The following is a 19,940-nucleotide window of genomic DNA, read 5'->3' on the forward strand; positions in this document are numbered from 1 at the left end:
GACTGCACTGCAACCTTGGACATTCACAATCTATATTTAATAATACATGGAAGACATAGACTGATGAGCCAAAACATTATGACCACCTGCCTAAAATGCTGTTGGTCCTCTGTGTGCTGCCAAAACAGCACCGACCTGCCAAGGCATGGACTCTACAAGACCCCTGAAGGTGTCCTGTGGTATCTGGCACTAAAACATTTGCAGCAGGTCCTTCAAGTCCTGTAAGTTGCGAGGTGGAGCCGCCCGCCGTGGATCGAACTTGTTGATGCAGCACATCCCACAGATGCTCAATCTGATTGAGATCTGGAGAATTTGGAGGCCAGGGACACACCGTGAACACATTATCATGTTCCTCAAACCATTCCCGAACAATGTGTGCAGTGTGGCAGGGCGCATTATCCTGCTGAGAGAGGCCATTGCCATCAGGGAATACCATTGCCATGACCAGTACCTGGTCTGCAATGATGTTTAGGTAGGTGACACGTGTCAAATTGACGTCTACATGAATGGCCGGACCCAAGGTTATCCAACAGAACATTGCCCAGTGACTTGTGCCACAGTAGACCTTCTGTCTTTCGGACCAGACGGGATAACCTTCGTTGCCCTCGCGCATCGATGAGTCTTGGGCGCCCAACACCCTGTTGCCGGTTTGTGGTTTGTCCCTCCTTGGACCACTGTCGGTAGGTACTCAGCACAGCTGACTGGGAGCACCCCACAAGCCTTGCCATTTCAGAGATGCTCTGACCCAGTCGCCTGGCCATATCAATTTGGTCCAACACATCAACCTCAAGAACTGACTGTTCACTTGCTGCCTAATATATCCCACCCCTTGACAGGTGCCATTGTAACAAGATAATCAATGTTATTCCCTTCACCTGTCAGTGGTCATAATGTTTTGGCTCATCGGTGTATATGTTTGATGGTAGAAGGATAGGTGGCCAAGTGAGCAATAGACAGATTCGTGAATGGACACAAGAACCAGATGCAAAAATTGAAAGTCATGTGTTTTAGTAGGAAGACGGAACAATTAAATATTTGTAATGACGAAGAACTGATAAATAGAATCATAGAGCAAGTGTAGCAAAGGTGGTCATTCAACCTATTTTGTCTGTGCTGACTAACAGATCAACTTACAATTCCCCCCACTAGCCATGTAACCATGCAAATTTTTCCTTGCCATGTATTTATTCAATTTCCTTGAAAGCCACAATAAAACCTTTGTATAGAACCATGTATTCCTGATTCTAACCGCATTTTGCATTAAAATGTTTTCTTCATGCCATTATAAATGTAGTTCTCCTTCATTATTTCCGTGACGTCTAGTCGTCAATCCCTTCACCAATAGCTGCCATTTATATTAATTTGTGTTTATACCAGTGACCTCTATCGAGACCCCTGGATTATTTTATATATTTCTCTCTGGTCCCCTCAGTCTTTTCCAAAAAGAGTCAAAGCTTCAATCTATCCTTGCAATTATAGTCCCTCATCTCAGGAGCCACTCTTTTAAATCCCAAGTATGCTCAAGTCCTTTATATAATGAGGTGATTAGAACCGAGAATAATACTCAATTTGAGCACAGTGTTATAGTGCAGAGGGATCCTGGTTTTCTGGTTCATGAGACAGAAAAAGTAAACAAAGGTACTGCAACCAATTTTAAAGACAAATCATAAGTTACCAGTTAATGCAAGGGGTAAGGAAGTCTGGCTGGCCTTGCTAATTTGGGTGAGGCTGATTTCAGGTGAATGAGCAGTGATCTTTTGAGAGGAATTGCTATAATGAATGACTAGAGTCTCTTAGCTAAGAGAGTCTAGATCTAGGAAACAACATCTCAGAATAAGGTGGCCTGGAATTTAGAACGTAAGAGCAGAAATTTCTTCATACCATGTGGAATGTTTTTAGTATGCTATGGCATTGAATTCATTGCTCTGATAAAGGTTGGCACCCTAGAGGAATAGGAAAATGTAGAGATCAAGTAGGAAAAACAAATTTAATTTAGGAAGTTTGTTTTGTTAGTCTGTTAGTCAATCTTGGGAATCATTAGAAACCTCACTATTCAGGAGTAAAGATAATGGAACTTGTGCTAACTCGAGCTTCAGCCTGAAAGAAATGAGTGTAAGAAGAAATAAATGTATTAAAGTAATGAATGAGACTGAAAGCCCAGGGCCTTGTGATTGCATTTTAGGGTTTGAAAGGGGTGAATTTGGAGAGAGTGGTTATTTTTGTTGTCATCAACCAAAATTCCACAGATCTTAAAATGGTCCCCACAGATTGGAAGATAGCAAATGTAAACCACTATTATAAGGGAGGGAGAGAGAATGCAAGAATCTACAGCAGGAAAATAACAGAATCTATTATTAAACAAATGGTAACAGGACATAAAAATGATGGGATTGGACAGAGTGAACATGGTTTTGTGAAAGGGAAAGTGGATTTCAGAAATCTGTTGGTTTTTGAGGTGGTAATTGGCAGGATTAGGGGAAACCCAGTAGTGGTTGGTATACTTGGGAATTTCAGATGGTGCACCTCTTAAGAAGTTAAACATCATTGTTTTGTGTTCTGGCCACATGATACATGTTTATCAAAAGTGCATACCAGCACCTTTTTGTCCACAAAAGAGCACTGACCCCCAATAATATGCCACGCCATCTCAACAGAACAAATTTAGAGCACATGAGAATGGGAATAATCAATACATGATTAAGTATTGATTAATAGACAGTACAAATAAGTGGGTTATTTTTGGTTAGGAGGCCTTGATTGGCAGGGTGCTGCAGGATAAAGTGCTGAGACTCCAGCTATTCAGACTATAATAATTTGGATAAGGCGGACTAAATGTAGTTTGGGTTTGAGGAGAATGTAAAAAGCCTAAGTGCATGGCCAAGGACACGACAGATGGAATATAGTAGAGCAAGGAAGGGTGGTTTGAAGAAATACTTCATCAGAAAAAAGTTTATTAATAGGTGAAAGATTAAAAAATGTTGGTATTCACAGACATCTGTATTGTCTTGCTCAAGAAGGGCTGCAGGGAAAAGTCTGGCAATAACAACCCTGAGTCTAATTTAAGAGTATTGGGGGGGGGAGGGGGGGAATCTGAGGGACAGCATTAGTGATCACTTGTAAAAGTAAGGACAAATTGGAGATACCCAGCATGGTTTTGTCATGGGCAGATCTTGGTTTGACTAATGTGATTGAGCTTTCTGAGGAGATAACAAAATGTATTGATGAGGATAATGCAGTAGACATGGTTTACTTGGCAATAAGGATTTTGAGACTAGTCCTCTCATGTGAGACTAGTTCAGAAGAGTGGGGCCCATGGGATCGGGGCACATTGGTAAATTAGATCCAAACTTGGCTGGGCAATAGGAGACAGGGTGATAGTAGAAGGTTGTTTTTGTGATTGGATGCCTATGACTGGTGGGGTTCCACATAACCAGTGCTATTTATGATATATATATATGTGTGTTTGTAAATGATTTGGATATGGATATAGGAGGTATGATCAGTAAATTTGCAGATGTCTTGAAGATTGGTGAAGTTGTTGATGGTATGCAGGGTAGTCTTGGGCTACAGTGTGATAATGAAGTATTAATGAGATGGGTTGAGAAATAGATGGAATTTAATCTAGATAAGTATGAGGTAATGCACTTTGAGAGTACTAATAAGACTAAGGCATAACCATGCAAAGTAGAACATGGGGTGATTTGAGGAACACAGGACCATCATTAAGTCCAAAATCTTTGAAAGTGGCAGCAGCAGTTAGATAAAGTGGTTTATGATAAAATGAGTATGAGTCTTCATTAATCAGGCCATTCAATACAAGAACAGGGAGGTTATGCTCTAACTTTATAAAACATTGGTCAGACCTCAGGTGGGGTATTGTGTGCAGTTCTGGTCACTACCCTGTAGGAAGCATATGATAGTGCTGGAGAAGTTACAGAAGAGTCATCAGGACATTTTATTTCTAGTCCAGGAAGGAGTGCTTTAGTTATGAGAGGTCAGGTGAGTTTTCCTTGATGCATAAGTGGTTAAAACGGAACATGATAAAGCTATGTAAAATTGAGAGGTATAGACACGGTAGATGAAAGAAACCTTAAAGGTGAATAAAACAGGAGGATATGGAATTAAGGTATGGGGTAAGAGATTTGGGGTAGGGGATTTGAGGGGGACCTTTTTCACTCGGAGTGATTAGAATGTATTGACGAAGAGAGTGGAAGCAGAGTCACTGACGGCGTTTGAGGTGTCTAGATGACCACTTGCATTGCCGAGGCATTGAAAGCCATGGGCTAAGTGCTGGAAAATGGGATTAACACGGGTGCTTGAACTTAGTGGTCAAATAATTAGTTTCAATGCTGTATAGCTGGGACTCTAAGAATCACCAGAAGTTTAATATGCAAGTACAGCTAGCAACTGGAAAGGTGAATAATATGTCAGCATGTATTGCAAGAGGATTAGAGTGCAAGAGCCATGTTTAGACTGCAGCGTTAATATAATGTACAGATCTGGTCCCTGGTTGGTGTACATACAATAAAGTGACTGCAAGAAGATCACCAGAATGATTCCTAGGATGGGGAAATTTGTGCTTTGAGGAGAAATTATGGAGACCGGGTTTAATCTCTAGATTTCTGCAGGATGATAATGATCTGATTGAAATATACACAATTCTTGCTGTACTTGCAGGGTTGATGTGGGGAGGATATTTCTCCTGGCTGGAGTCATTCTCCTCGGTTGGCCCATTCAGGACTGTAACATTAGTCTCGTTATTCATAAGGAGGAGAACCCAAGGAACACCCCCACCCAATATGCTGCAGAGGCACACTGCACTGGGATATTCAAGGCAGCTCAGTTGATTTCTGGTCGTTAAGGGAATCAACCAATTGGGGTTAATGCAGGACTGTTACATAGTTGAAAGAACAGTCATGATTTTATGGCAAAGCTTTGACAAGGGACTGAATGGCCTATTCCTGCTTCTGTTTCCTCATGTAGGAAAATATGTAATTGGATACCAATCATGACAGTGAAGTGACTTCTGGTAAAAATCTGCATGGATATCGGGTGAAAATAAGTTTAGTTTTCTGCAGACATCTATAATGAAGCTTTCTGACCAACCAGCTTACTAGCATTTGGCTAGGCTCACAAAAGGTGCTAATTTAATCAAGACTCACTGTGATAGAAGACCAGTACATGAAGAAGTCTGTGCTTTCAGGAGAGGTGAATGGAAGATTTGCAAAGCACTGAGGAAACAAAATGTAATTAACAGAAGTTGGGCATGACTGTTAACCAGAGATGCAAGAATGGGCATTACAGATAGCAAGATGGAAAACAATTGCATAGTAAGGATTGAAATGTTTATTTGAAACGTGGGAATCTTTAAAGTTTTTATTTTTGCTCATCTTCGTTAAAACATTTTCATTAATTAAATTGAATCTTGATTCTTTTGAATTTTTTTAGTTTCATGCTATGATGATGTCCAGCCGTCCTCAGTTGCTCAGCAACCAGCTGAAGATGAACCCAACCCAACATATTGCACTCCTTATCAGGCAGCTACAGCAATGTGTGGCCTGTCACCAGCTTCTGCAATTCAAGGGCTCTACACTTGCACTGGCCATAATCAGCCTCAAGCTGGAAACATCATTTCCTGATTGGCTAGCTCTCACTATTGATCTGATGAAAAAAGCAAAGGTATGATGTACCAGCTATGTTTATTTTGGGAATGTCGTTTTAAAAAAATAGCATGTATGCATAATTTAAACATGTTTTTCATGTTATTTAGACTGATAATCAACAACTGCATATTCCTGTTTGATTTATATATTTTTTTCAGTAACTGCAGCAATATTTTGCTCTGTGGCTGCAGTCAGCATCGGTAGAAAATGAGGATGAACATAAGCTATGATTGCAGGAGGCTCATAGAAAAAAACACATTTTTATATTAACATTGCATATTATGGCTGCTGAAAGCATTTCAAATACCCATTGAACAATTTTGGATTTTATGTTTTGATTTTCTTCGAACAATGAAGAACAGATCCACCAACGATTTTCCAGCACCCGGAGTTCAGAGCCTTGCCAGATTATCCATTTTGCTGGACCAACAGAGTAATAATTCAGGCATTGGACCCTCTTCATGAAGCTGTGGGGAGAAGGGCCGTGAAAAAGTTTGGAGAGGGTGGTATCGTCGGCCATGAACTGGACTCTGACAACTTGCATTCATTTTCCAGACACGCGTTATTTACTTGTCACAAGGAGAGCAGCACAGTCCCAGTTACCGTACTACTCTGAAATTCTCCTTGGAAAGGTCAAACTTTTATACAGATTTTGACCCTTGAGATTGTGCACAATTTCTAATTTATCATCAATAACACCTTCTCAAAACATAGTAGGAATTATGAATGGATTAGTGGAATGATGATGCATAAAATTACAATATCTAAATTGTGGGCTGGATATTGCAGTTTGGGTGAATGCCTGACCCCTGGGAAGTAACATTGGCAGTGACAAAACGCAAGCTGCTGGTTTCCTCCCCTGGGCAGCAGTGAAGGGGGAGAATGGTGAGTGTATATCGCGGGTTAGATGTGCTGCAGGTGAGGAAGCTTGCATGGAATGACTTGGCCATGGTTGATAAGGTCTGAGACTGAATGGTGGGCTGAAAGGTGTCAAGTAGATCCTGAGTTGGAATGGCTGGTGGTTGGAATGGCTGGCGAAAGGCAACCCAGTGCCACCCTGAGAATGTAGGGCTTACTTCCGTTTGCTCCCATTGATTCATGTCAAGAAGCTTTTCGCTTGTGTTCGGCTCCATCACAGCAAATGGTGCCACGGACACAGTCACATAATTACCCACAAACTAGTTTAGTGCATGTTTGTGGCTTTTATTCTACGGCCCTTTCCAGTCCAGAAAAACCCCACCCATCCAAGAGGGTTTACCAGTACTGACACCAGACTTACTCCGCATTCGCAAGAGGATAGAGACTTTTTAAAGATATAAGGAACTGCAGATGGTGGTTTACTAAACTAGGCTGAAGAAGGGACTCAACCCAAAACATCTCCTATCCATATCCTTCAGAGATGCTTTCTGATCTGCTGAGTTATTCCAGCATTTTAATAATCTAAAATATTAAAGATTTTTTTCATATGAATGCTCAGCTACTCATTCGGAATAGTGTGTGTTTACTTGTGCAATCCTTGATCCCCAAGTGGGGAACGGCGATGTCTTTCTTGGTGGAGAAAGATGGCACCGATGTCAGAGATCTGGAAAACGCTCTTCCCTCTACCAATGCAGATTAGCTGAACCTCCCATCTGCGATTATACTGAGATGCTCTGTCCGAAGGGAATGCCGCATTTGACAGTGCAATGTGCACTGGGGCTCGGGCGTATCACACATGGCATAAATGTACATTTTAAATTATTACTTGTAGAACCAAATTGACCATATCTATATATTATAAAATTCCCATCTTGTTTGTTCCCCCGTTTGTTTGTGTCCATTCATCCGGAAATACTGCCAAAACGTACATGATAGCGCGACAATTATAGGCCCGCCTTATCATTGTCCTGGGGTCTGCAGTGGAAAGTTTTGTTCAAATTGGTCTTATATTTTTTAAGTTATTGATGTTTTAAAAGTTTTTTAAAAATCACTTTTCCTGCGCCCGTCCCGGCGTGCCCCACGCCTGACCTTCCTCCCGTGGTACAGCGCGGCGGCAGAGGGTCAAACAAGATGGTGGTCGCCACCGAGCTCCGTTTTCGACGTCATAATGGGAGAAGGTCCACGCGTGCGCAGTTGGGGCCCATTGATCTAATACAGCTGCTTCGACTTACGATATTTCTACTTTGCAATGGTGTAAACGGCGGGAGGGGGGGTTGAGTTTAGGGGGATGGAGTGGGGGATGGAGGGTTGAAATGGGGGGGGGGGGGGGAAGGGGAGATGTGAGGGGAGGAGGGGGGGATAAGGGGGGTTGGAGTGGGGGAAAGGGAGGGTTTGCACTGAGGGTTATCTGGCCCGCAGGAGAAATTTGGACCCAACAGGTCCATGCCTGTCTAGTAGTATATAATAGTTACATTTTGTCCTGATTAAAGAAGGTGTGCTTCAAATGTCTGGTAGTCTATCTCTTGAACCTATTTGAAGAGAACATTTTGAGAGCTTGAATGCAATGTTTAATTAGTCATATAACAATATTGTAATTTCACTATCTGGGATAGTTTTCAAATGCTCAATTAATGATGAGTGTTCAGTACAATTTGCATGTTCGAATCTTTTAGTTACACTGCACTCCCCTTTTTTTACGTTTTCAGATTGATAGCTTACAGTTAATTCGCTGTCGAGAGCTTGCGGCGCGACACCTTTCCACACTTCTGCCTTCCCAACCATCCAACGCAGTGTACATCTACAACCCCTGCAAGCAAACTGTGGTCTCATGTGGTAGGGGAGTGCTTAAGCTTTATACCTCCCCTACCACAGAGCCAGAGATTATCAAGGACACCACCAAAAGAATTGGCAGTACAGCAGCACCGCACCGACGCCTGCCTGCTTCGTCCAACTGCAAGCAAGCCTCGGCAAAACGTAAAGTGGAAGAAATGGATGTAGATGACTTCTATGATGGGATAAAACGTTTGTATAATGAGGAGAGCAGTCAAGAAGTTGTGGGTATGGATGCTATAACCTCTAGTTGTAGCACAAATCTGCAGGTTAAAGAGGGTAGTATCTCCCCATGTCCTCCACTTCATCCTGTTACAGTCATTTAACTGGGCAGAGTGATAAAGGTTTAAGTTTGAAGCTGCTGTAACACGAAGCAGATTTATTGAAGGGCATACCTTACCAGGCTGAAATGAAGTGAGCCAAACATTTTCATGCTGCTAATTTTAGTCTAACCATTTATTCAAGCACTCGTTAAAAGAAAAAAAAATTATAATTAAAAAAATTAAAAGACCCAAAAACTGGAACAAAAAAAAGTTGTAGCAATTTTAAACTGTTTTCTCTCTAGTGTTGTCAGTATAATTGCATCCATTTCCAAATCTTGAAATCTGTTCCCTCTGCAAGTCCACAATTAACATTCAATTTCATAAATTGTTGCTTACTGTCTAATTTTGACTTGTAGTTCCTTGTGCTTATAGATATGTTTGATGTGCATGTTGTCTTCTACATCCTGAGCCTTTTTGGAGAGGAGAGCTTATGGAGCTTTTCTGAGATATAATGTTAAACAACATTTGTCAAGCAAATACATATTCTTGGGTGGCTAACAAGCTGCAAACTTCTGAACAATTCAGCTCTTCGGTCAGTTTTGGTTATGCACAAGAGAACTTTTAATACTGAAAGGCCGTGCAAATTTGTTTTACAATGGAAACAGCACTTTTGAGAGTTTTATTTCCGATTTGAAAGATGTACTGTTCTTTTGGATATGAAGTCATGTTTTTTAAAGGAGGATGTCATTGATTTTATGTGAATTCTGTGTTTTATAAATTAATGCTAGAATCAGATAACTGAAGTGGTGTACCACTGTTTAGAAGATGCCTATTTATTTGTATTTTAATTGAGTTGTGCCATTTTAGGGAAACCATGAACTTGCCATAGATGTGCATCCGTTTTGCTTACACACAATTCTGAGCTTTAAACGTTTTATATTGAAAAATGTAAACAGTTCACATCACAGTGGATTGTATTACCAGGAATTCACATAAGATCAATAATGATTCTATCGGGGCAGTTATTTAAAATTAAACTTTCTTTAGCTCCACCATGCATTAATTGATCCTGGAAACTGTTGTTTATTTTTCATACTTGTCTCTTAAATCATCTGATTTGGTGGGCACAGTGCTCTCTCCACAGTCTGAAAAAGGTACTGCATACTTTGAAGAACTGCAGTTGTACTGCTGAGGTGCTTCTGGCAGCAATAAAGTTTGTCCTTGACCAAATCTAGTGTTTTAGATTGCTCCTTCTTGCATACCGAAAATAGTTTACAAATTGTTCAGAACTGTTAGGCAAATGCTTTATATTATGCAGGTTGTTTTAGAAGAAATACACCAAGCTGTTAAACTATTTGGAGTAGCAACTGGATTGTAAACCTGTGGCACCTGTAACTTGCTACTGTATTTTCTTGAGTCCTGGCAACATCCTCAAATCTTTTCTACACTTTTCTATAGCAGCGTCATAACTGAACACAATACCACCAGTATGGGAATATCAACATATTTTACAAATGTAACATAATATCGTAACTTCTTTAATTCTTGACTGATGAGGGCCAGTATGCCAAAGGCTGTCTTCACCACCTTATCAATCTGTGACGCCACTTTTAGGAAACACTGTACTCGTATTCCCAGATCCCTTTATTCTACAATACTCCCCAGGGCCCTGTGAAGGCCAGGCCCTGGTTTGACTTCCTGAAATGCCACACCTCTCACTTATCTGAATTAAACTCCATTTGCCAATCCTTGGCCCAGCTGATCCAGATCTTGCTGTAATTCTTAAACTATCTTCACTGTCTATGATGCCCAACTATTTCAGTGCCATCTGACTAATTATGCCTTGTGCATTATCATCAAAATCATTGATATAGATGACAAACAGCAATGGGCTCAGTACCAATTCCTGAGGCACACCACAGGCCTCCAGTTCAAAAAACTTTCACCTCTGCTTTCTACAGTGAAGCCAACTGTATCAAGTTAGCTGGATCTCAAGTGATTCTTCAACCTTTAAGAGCAGCCTACCGTGCAGAACCTTTATCAAAAACCTTGAAATAGATCACTGAGGAAGATACACACAATCTCCCAAATGTTCTAGGGGCCGGAGAACCTAGGGTGATGGAGGAACTGAAGGAAATCCACATTAGGCAGGAAATGGTTTTGGGTAGACTGATGGGACTGAAGGCTGATAAATCCCCAGGGCCTGATGGTCTGCATCCCAGGGTACTTAAGGAGGTGGCTCTAGAAATAGTGGAAGCATTGGAGGTCATTTTTCAATGTTCTAAAGATTCAGGATCAGTTCCTGTGGATTGGAGGATAGCAAATGTTATCCCACTTTTTAAGAAAGGAGGGAGAGAGAAAACGGGTAATTATAGACCAGTTAGTCTGACATCAGTGGTGGGGAAGATGCTGGAGTCAATTATAAAAGACGAAATTGCTGAGCATTTGGATAGCAGTAACAGGATCATTCCGAGTCAGCATGGATTTACGAAGGGGAAATCATGCTTGACAAATCTACTGGAATTTTTTGAGGATGTAACTAGGAAAATTGACAGGGGAGAGTCAGTGGATGTGGTGTACCTCGACTTTCAGAAAGCCTTCGACAAGGTCCCACATTGGAGATTAGTGGGCAAAATTAGAGCACATGGTATTGGGGGTAGGGTACTGACATGGATAGAAAATTGGTTGACAGACAGAAAGCAAAGAGTGGGGATAAATGGGTCCCTTTCGGAATGGCAGGCAGTGAACAGTAGGGTACCGCAAGGTTCGGTGCTGGGACCCCAGCTATTTACGATATACATTAATGACTTAGATGAAGGGATTAAAAGTACCATTAGCAAATTTGCAGATGATACTAAGCTGGGGGGGTAGTGTGAACTGTGAGGAAGATGCTATGAGGTTGCAGGGTGACTTGGACAGGTTGTGTGAGTGGGCGGATACATGGCAGATGCAGTTTAATGTAGATAAGTGCGAGGTTATTCACTTTGGAAGTAAGAATAGAAAGGCAGATTATTATCTGAATGGTGTCAAGTTAGGAAGAGGAGATGTTCAACGAGATCTGGGTGTCCTAGTGCATCAGTCACTGAAAGGAAGCATGCAGGTACAGCAGGCAGTGAAGAAAGCCAATGGAATGTTGGCCTTCATAACAAGAGGAGTTGAGTATAGGAGCAAAGAGGTCCTTCTACAGTTGTACCGGGCCCTGGTAAGACCGCACCTGGAGTACTGTGTGCAGTTTTGGTCTCCAAATTTGAGGAAGGATATTCTTGCTATTGAGGGCGTGCAGCGTAGGTTCACTAGGTTAATTCCCGGAATGGCGGGACTCTCGTATGTTGAAAGGCTGGAGCAATTAGGCTTGTATACACTGGAATTTAGAAGGATGAGGGGGGATCTTATTGAAACATATAAGATAATTAGGGGATTGGACACATTAGAGGCAGGAAACATGTTCCCAATGTTGGGGGAGTCCAGAACAAGGGGCCACAGTTTAAGAATAAGGGGTAGGCCATTTAGAACGGAGATGAGGAAGAACTTTTTCAGTCAGAGAGTGGTGAAGGTGTGGAATTCTCTGCCTCAGAAGGCAGTGGAGGCCAGTTCGTTGGATGCTTTCAAGAGAGAGCTGGATAGAGCTCTTAAGGATAGCGGAGTGAGGGGGTATGGGGAGAAGGCAGGAACGGGGTACTGATTGAGAGTGATCAGCCATGATCACATTGAATGGCGGTGCTGGCTCGAAGGGCTGAATGGCCTACTCCTGCACCTATTGTCTATTACAATTCTGCCCTCATCAACTTCATCTTCACACACGCAAATCAAATTTGTGAGACACTATCTCCAATGCAAAATTATACCGACTATTCCTCATGAACCCCTGTCTACTCAAACACATGCCATATCTCTCAGTATCCTCCAGGAATTTTACTACCACTGATGTTAAGGTTACTAGCCTCTTGCCTAGATGCATAGCAATATGTTGCAACACAATGTGCTGAGCTTGTGCAAAGCTTCCTTGGAAATGAGCTCAGAGATGTCAACCATTCTCAAACCGCTCCTTAAGAAGCCAATACACCCTTTAGGTGAGAACACGGTCTTAATCTTAAAAGATTTACTTCAACACAGGAGTAAAAAAAGATAGGGATAGGGTAAAAGCTTCAGTGCCACCTATAAGATGAAGGTCATGTATCGGTTTGAAAAATATATATGCAACACAGATGTTTAAAAACTGGATGTTAAGGCAAGTAATTTGTATTTTAAGTTTTCATGAAATTTAAATTGTTTGCTGTAAACCAGCACAAAGAATCGTAGTGAAATTCAGCAGTAGCTTCAATCCAGAGTCTGATTTCCAATGAGCCAGGCCAGGCAGGAGAAGCCAAGCTACCTCACCAGGTGAGACTAATGCTGTCTTTTCTGTTAATGTATAACCTCCATAAACGTCACATCACCGGGTGGACAAGTTCCCTTGAGTTATGGATGTAATGATGGTGGTGATTAGTTGAAAAATAGAACAATTCAAAATAGCTATACTGAAAAGTTATTCAACTTTTATTTAAATTCAAAATAAAAATACATAAGAAATCAATTTTTTTTAGTTACAACATCAGTGCAGATGGAAGAAAATGAGGAACCTATAACCTAGAATATGTTTATCACGTGGATAATCAGGTAGAATTGTGGTTTTAAAATCACTTTATTTTGTAAAATTTCACTTCACAGTCTCCAAACAAGTCTTTATACAATTGTCTGTTACAGGAAAGCATATTTAACAATTGTCTGTTACAGGAAAGCATATTTAACAGAGTCAGAACACTGCACACCTGAAAAGCCAGCATGGTTATACTGAAGACAACTTTTCATCCAGGACCACATCAGGATTGCAGCCTTTACTTCCTCACTATATTTACATTGACAACTAAACTAGAATATGTTATTTGCACTTTAACTGTTAGAAAATATTTCATCCTTACTGTTTTAAAGTAGAATAGTGCATTTGAAGAGCAGTGATCTGCGGAACTTCACACCCAAGTGTTAAGAAGATGGGATTTAAGCTAGATAGCTCTATTTGGATGACACAGAAAATACTCCCTCTTTCCTTCACCTTAAAGTGATCTTTTGAAATGCTTTCAATTACTGACCACTGTTACATGAGTAAACAAATATAATTGCAACTTGATGCCAAGTTCACAAATGTATAAAGTAGGCCATGGCAAAATCCAGATGGTAAAGGTGATGCATTTTGCAAAAATCTTTAAAAAACAAGCTTTTCGTTGGATGCAATTTGATTAAAATGGTCTTGGTTTAACACATTAAAACTTAAGCAAAAAAAAATCCCGTACAATTTTATTTTAAAACCTGGCCTTCCTCTATTTCCCCTCTGAAAACTATGTGACAAGAATATCACGCGTCAACATTTTATAACACATTTGAGAGTTGATTCGTTTTAACCCATTAATTCAATTTGCAGATGTTAGTCAGAATTCTAATCAACCCAAAAGCACATGCAATCTGAATAAGTGGGTTTAGGCATATTTGCAAAGGTGAATTTAAAAGCGAAAAAGTACAATGTTATAAAACCAGGCCTGAACAATATGATTACAGCAAGTTACCAGAAGCACCACCATTTCCAAGACCACAATTAAATTTTGCATTAGACAGACCTTAAACTTAGAGAAGGTCAGGTGTTTAATGTATCGTCTGATCTTGGTCCATTCACATAGAATAGTTTTGGATATTTCTCCATATGAAATGTATAAAAAACTTACATATCTAACATACTACAGTACAAGAATTGTAACCAGCATGAAGCAGAGATAAAATGATGAACAAAGAAAGAATTCTTCTGCGTGGTGTGTGAATATATTGTAGCTCTTCTAAAGATTTGGGAATCTTGTCCAGTGGAGAAGGGAACAGGCAGCAGGACAATTAGATAAAGAAGCTATAGAGGAAAGTTAAAGAAAGAATATTGGTTAAACAGTGAAGAGAGAGGGATGGGGGGAGGGGGAGAATTTAAAAAAAGAGCAGAACCTAATAAAAACAACTGCACTTCCAAAGCCTGGGATGAAACTGCAAAACTGTGCACAAATTAAATTATTTGAAAAGAAATTGGTGGAATAAGGCCAAAGGAATGTTAGTCAATCTTTCAGCTCACTGTTGTCTTTGCGTGTGTAGTTCCCTGGTGCTAGCTACCTTCTGATTATTTCACCACCAGAAGCAGAATATTAATCTGCAGCAGGCATCACAAGCCCCAATCCTGCCCCAGAGTTTTTCTTTCATCCTGCCAAAAATAATTGCAGTACCTCTACCACGATGGCAATCGACATTTATCTACAGAGCATGGGAAACTTCTTTATTAAAATGAAAAATTAAACAATGCCCCGTGAACCATCCTTACGATTTTTGAGCCATAAATTGGAATTGGCATGTTGAGTTCCTTATCCTGTGAAGAGAAAAAAAGTTTCCTTCCCACCAATAATCATGTAGAATAGTGAATAAATCCTCAAAATCAGAAATCTCCAACTGACAATTTCAGTCAAAAGCATGATGAGAATGGGCAGGTTTACAGAAAGAGCACATTGACACGATAATACATTTTTTGTAAGCATACAATAGTACACCAACAAGGAAAAAAGGACACAGCAGTTTAACAATGAAAAAGCAAGGCCACAATAAAATGTTACATTGTAAAGAAAACACATACAAGCACAAAAAAGTCAGAGGATGCAAGATATTTGGGTCTGTGGACCCATTTCTGAAGCCAATTGGATTAGTGTCAAGTGGCTTTGGTACAATCTCCAAATGCATAATATTGGGTGGAACATTTTAAAAAACATTTCACACACCACACAGATCAAACAAAACATCTATTTAAATAAAATGCGTCACCATTATATCAACGTGCTCTAGAATACGCAAAATATGGATATAACTAATAGCTTAGTATTTTCAAATGATAATCAAAATGTACCACTGTAACTTGATGATGATTCCAATAGTGATAAAACTATAAGCTAAAAATACATAACTTTTAAGTATAGTTTTTGAGATCTGTGAAATATATTCAAGGATTTACTAATTTCCTCTCTTCCCGATGAAAATTCTCAAATAGAAAGTAGGAAATCTACAAATACATTGTTTGTGTATGCATACTTCATCTCTTTATAAATGCACACAAGCAATTTAGAAACACCTGGATAAGGTACACATATGTATGTAATGGTGCATTTTAAAGAAATAACAATCATATTTAGCGACAGGCTCATTTAAAAGGCTGGAATTCATACAAAAATGCATGAGAAGTTTATATGCTGAAAATTATCAGCATTTACCTCATGAAAGTGGTGGAGCACAGCGAATGCAAAACAAAATGTGGGAGGTCTTAAAGTACATGGCACTTTACAGAGCACAACAAAAGAGGAGTGAGAGGAAGCTGGTGGAAAATATTAGTTTGCTCTGGAAATGTTCTGAACCAATCCAGTAAGAATAGATCAGAGCACAGACCAGCAGATCTTTTCAGCTATGTTTCATTGCCAAAAATACGAGCAACTTCAACTCCCATACTTACATGCAAGGGTGAAAGCATAATCCAACTAGATTTGTGGGAGTATTAGTTATTCCGTGCAGAGCCAAGGATTACTGTGAAAACAAGGCAGAAGGCTTACAGAAACAAAATAAAACAGATGCCAGGGTAATCAGCCAATATGCTCCAGGAAAGCTATATAGAATAGCTATATAGTTAAATGCATTCTCACTTGACTAACATGTCTTCAAAAATATGGTTGCATTAATATATATTTTTTCCTCCTGGCATAAAGTCATTAGGAAAACCTGTAGTTAGGGATTTCATTACTCTAATATTGTTTATCCCCCCCCCCCCTCCCCATTTATTTGGAATGGGGGAGCTTTAGAGAATTATAAAGAAATGAAGGGCTTTAATACTATGTGATAACATTCTTGGAAAATATTCTGGAGAGACAATGGATTAAGTTATTCTTCCTTTCGCCACGGTTGAATAATCAACACAATTTTCATTTTCATAGCTCGGAACTGACATGGGGAAAAACTCCGTTAAACTGAGGCTGACCGAAGGACATGCTGCTTCTGAATTTGAAGTGAGGAACCACTGAGTTAATGGGCATTCTACCATCTAACTTTGTTAAGCTTTTATCAATATGTATGTTTAAAAGGAAATATCACAGGGAAAACGGTAGAATCCACTGATAAGAATTCAACCCCAAGAAGAAATTTGAATTTCAATTTAAATTACCTTTATACCAGTTTAAATGGCAAACTGTGGTAATCTCTTTTAAAATAGTTTAAAAAAATTAGATTTCTGCTAAAAGATGAGAGTTTCGTTCAACGGATTAGGTCCAATTTCGCATCTTTTAATGTGTAAAGTTTTAAAGTGACTATTGTGCAGCTAACAGCTCTTGTGACTGGAATGCTCAAGGTTAAAATGTAGGCTGTTAGGATTGTCCATGCATACCTCAAGATGCGTATCACCTCTCCTTCCCAGAGCCACGTGGTCGGTAAGCAAAACTGAAACCTGCCACTGAAAATTCTGAATCTGAAAACTTGTTTTAAAAGCAGTGGAGGAGAGGCACCACCAAGCCAGAAGAAAACAGATAAGCATCAAAAACAGAAGCATAATGCACTCCAGCAGAAGGGATTAATCATCAACATATTTGAGGAGAGGGTTCCAAGGGAGAATTTGCCCAAATGGAAATACAGCATCAAGTTAAACAGCTTTAGTGTGCATATACTAAGAGTACAAATAATATTTTAAACTCCACCTTATTGATTGAAAACCACTATAACCAAAAATATGCCTCATGGAACTAAGAAACACCAGATGACGTAAAATGAACTTCTTCCACTTGCTAGCACATTTCTTATGGTTAAAACAGTAAAGTTCACATTGTACTACTGGTAAAGTAGGTAACTGGAAATTATTTCATCAGATATGGTTTCCACAAGACTCCACATGGGAAATGATCTATATGCATTGTTTTACCCCTGCACAATGCCTTGCTAAGCCCTGCATACAATGTTGAAGATAATAATTATTGCGTAAACTACAGTTTGTGTTTACAATGCATTAGACTTTACTTTTCCCCAATGCCCCCTCAAAAACAAGTGCACCCCTTCTTCACCTCATGGAATGCACACTAAGGGAATTTCCTATATTAAAAGACAATTGTTAATGATCTCTCAATGTTATTTCTTTTTTTAAATGGATGGACATTTTGGTGGAAGATGCATTACAGCTAAGCAGATGGATAGGGTGGCATCTTTGACTTGGCCAGGGTTGCTTATGTGAAGCTTGCACTGCAATTAAAAAAAGGGGGGGAAAAAAACAAATTACAATTAGAAATCATATGCTATGAGTTAATTTGTAGCATTCCAATACAATTCCATAAGCAGTGATTAAAAAATACAAACCATATTTATGAACAGCTGCATTTAATCACTGCAAATAAATAGCTTGTGGTTTGTAGCAAATTATGAGTTTTAAATGAAAAAATATCACAGCCACTTGAACCAAAATTTACATATCTAACAAATTGATGGAATTAAATAATTAAGCAAGAGTGCCATCATAATGCCCACAATGTCTACCAGACATCAAAATATCTTAAATTTCCAAACCAAAATGATGTAACGATCTTCATGCGATTTCAAATGAATCTTTACAGCATTTATGAGTGATTTAAAAAAAAGTATTGCAAAGTTTTTCCTCCTTTAGAATCATTTAGGGTGACACAGTAGCACAGCTAGTGGAGCTGCTCCCTCACAGTGCCAGAGGCCTGGGTTCAATCATGACCTCTTTGCACACTCTCCCTGTGACTGCGTAGGTTTCCTCTGGGTGCTCCGGTTTCTTCCTACATCCCAAAAACATGTAGGTTTGTAGGTTAATTGACCTCTGTAAATTGTCCCTTCATGTGTAAGGGGTGGATAAAAAAACCACATTGACATAGAATTAGGGTGAACAGGTGACCGAGCGTGGACTCAGTGGGCCAAAGGGCCTGTTTCCATGCGGTATCTCTGAACTAAACTAAAGGAACTACTCAATGCTCTACTCTCCATTATCTTAAGCCTTAATATGGCAGCTCAACAAGTCAATGAAAATTCAAAAAGTATTGCAGTTGTTTGTTAGGTTTTAAGTTCTAATTCCACATTCTTCATGGCAATGTCAGTTGTCAAGTTTGCTGGGTCTTTAGCCATAATTTAACAAGACGCGGGGATGAATGGATTGCTCCTATCTCTTTGTGTAAAGTCAAGCACAAGCATTGCAAAATGCCTGGCTAATATTTTAGGTCCCGTCCTTTCCTCTTAGTATCAAGGATCTATGGGTACGTATGAAGTTTCCAAAATAATTTGTCCCATCTGTTAAGACAGATATCCTGAAGCGTGACTCGACTCTCAGAGACAGCTAAATATACTTTTTGGATATTTTGGTTTTATTAGCTTTTGTTTTCAAGAGAGGACATCAATGGCTTAAATGTCACTCCCACCCCATGTATGCCTTGGATTCAGGTAGATCTGTAAGCATCTTGTGATCCATGTTCTTCTCCATTCTAGGCTTGTGAAGTGCCCTTTAGTTGTAAATTACTGTATAGCCTGAAAGAGCAGTGGATGCATCGAAGGAATTTTGCTGATAATTTAGCATGTGGATTTAGTCCCCTGAAATGTAAAGGAGTGCAAACAAAAGCAGTGTACTATATATAACAAGCCTTTGAATCTCAATCTTCATTGTCATGACACAAATCACAAATTCAATGCTCAATCATGCACCAAATTTCAAATGTTGCCTCCAGAAAAATTCTTTACTTAACAATTGTTTACCTCTACCTCCCCACTATACCTCAACCAATTGACTGATTGAGAATGATCAGCCATGATCACATTGAATGGCGGTGCTGGCTCGAAGGGCCGAATGGTCTACTCCTGCACCTATTGTCTATTGGCTACACTTCTTAATTCAAGAGCTCAAATTGTGCAGGTTGTGCAAGCAAAGAATTTCACTGACCTGTCACATGTGACAATAAAGTATTCATTCATTCATTGGAGAGATGGATTTGCCGGCTGCTGTGGGGCTGCAGGTATCTTCTAATGTGGGGGGGGGGGGGGGGGGGGAACTCAGATCATGGCCACATTTCTGACATGATCCATCTCTCCCAATCAATTAATGAATGAATGCTTTACTGTCACATGTGACAAGTCACAGTGAAATTCTTTGCTTGCACTATTAACCTGCACAATGGAACCATGCCATAAC

The 19,940-nt window shown here is 39.8% G+C and overlaps 2 protein-coding genes across 8 annotated transcripts in view; one reads left to right on the forward strand and one right to left on the reverse strand.

The window, feature by feature from the left end:
• Window positions 1-9,913, forward strand: part of ccni (cyclin I) — a 33,784-nt gene extending 23,871 nt beyond the window's left edge. Inside the window, exons 7-8 of one of the 2 annotated variants that reach the window (XM_078401628.1) lie at window positions 5,449-5,679; window positions 8,288-9,913. In XM_078401628.1, coding sequence (XP_078257754.1) covers window positions 5,449-5,679; window positions 8,288-8,737 — 681 coding nt within the window. In that variant the 3' untranslated portion in view covers window positions 8,738-9,913. The remainder of the gene's footprint in view (window positions 1-5,448; window positions 5,680-8,287) is intronic. The other variant, XM_078401635.1, reaches the window with a different exon arrangement.
• Window positions 9,914-13,187: 3,274 nt separating this feature from the next.
• Window positions 13,188-19,940, reverse strand: part of LOC144594736 (septin-11) — a 70,542-nt gene continuing 63,789 nt past the window's right edge. For 3 of the 6 annotated variants that reach the window (XM_078401582.1, XM_078401608.1, XM_078401616.1), the window contains 2 exons: window positions 16,227-16,297; window positions 13,188-14,600 (listed from right to left, as the gene is read on the reverse strand). In XM_078401582.1, coding sequence (XP_078257708.1) covers window positions 16,273-16,297 — 25 coding nt within the window. In that variant the 3' untranslated portion in view covers window positions 13,188-14,600; window positions 16,227-16,272. The other 3 variants (XR_013547421.1, XM_078401601.1, XM_078401590.1) reach the window with 3 other exon arrangements.

This window comes from Rhinoraja longicauda, chromosome 1 (assembly GCF_053455715.1).
Source record: "Rhinoraja longicauda isolate Sanriku21f chromosome 1, sRhiLon1.1, whole genome shotgun sequence".
Taxonomy (NCBI): Eukaryota; Metazoa; Chordata; class Chondrichthyes; order Rajiformes; family Arhynchobatidae; genus Rhinoraja; species Rhinoraja longicauda.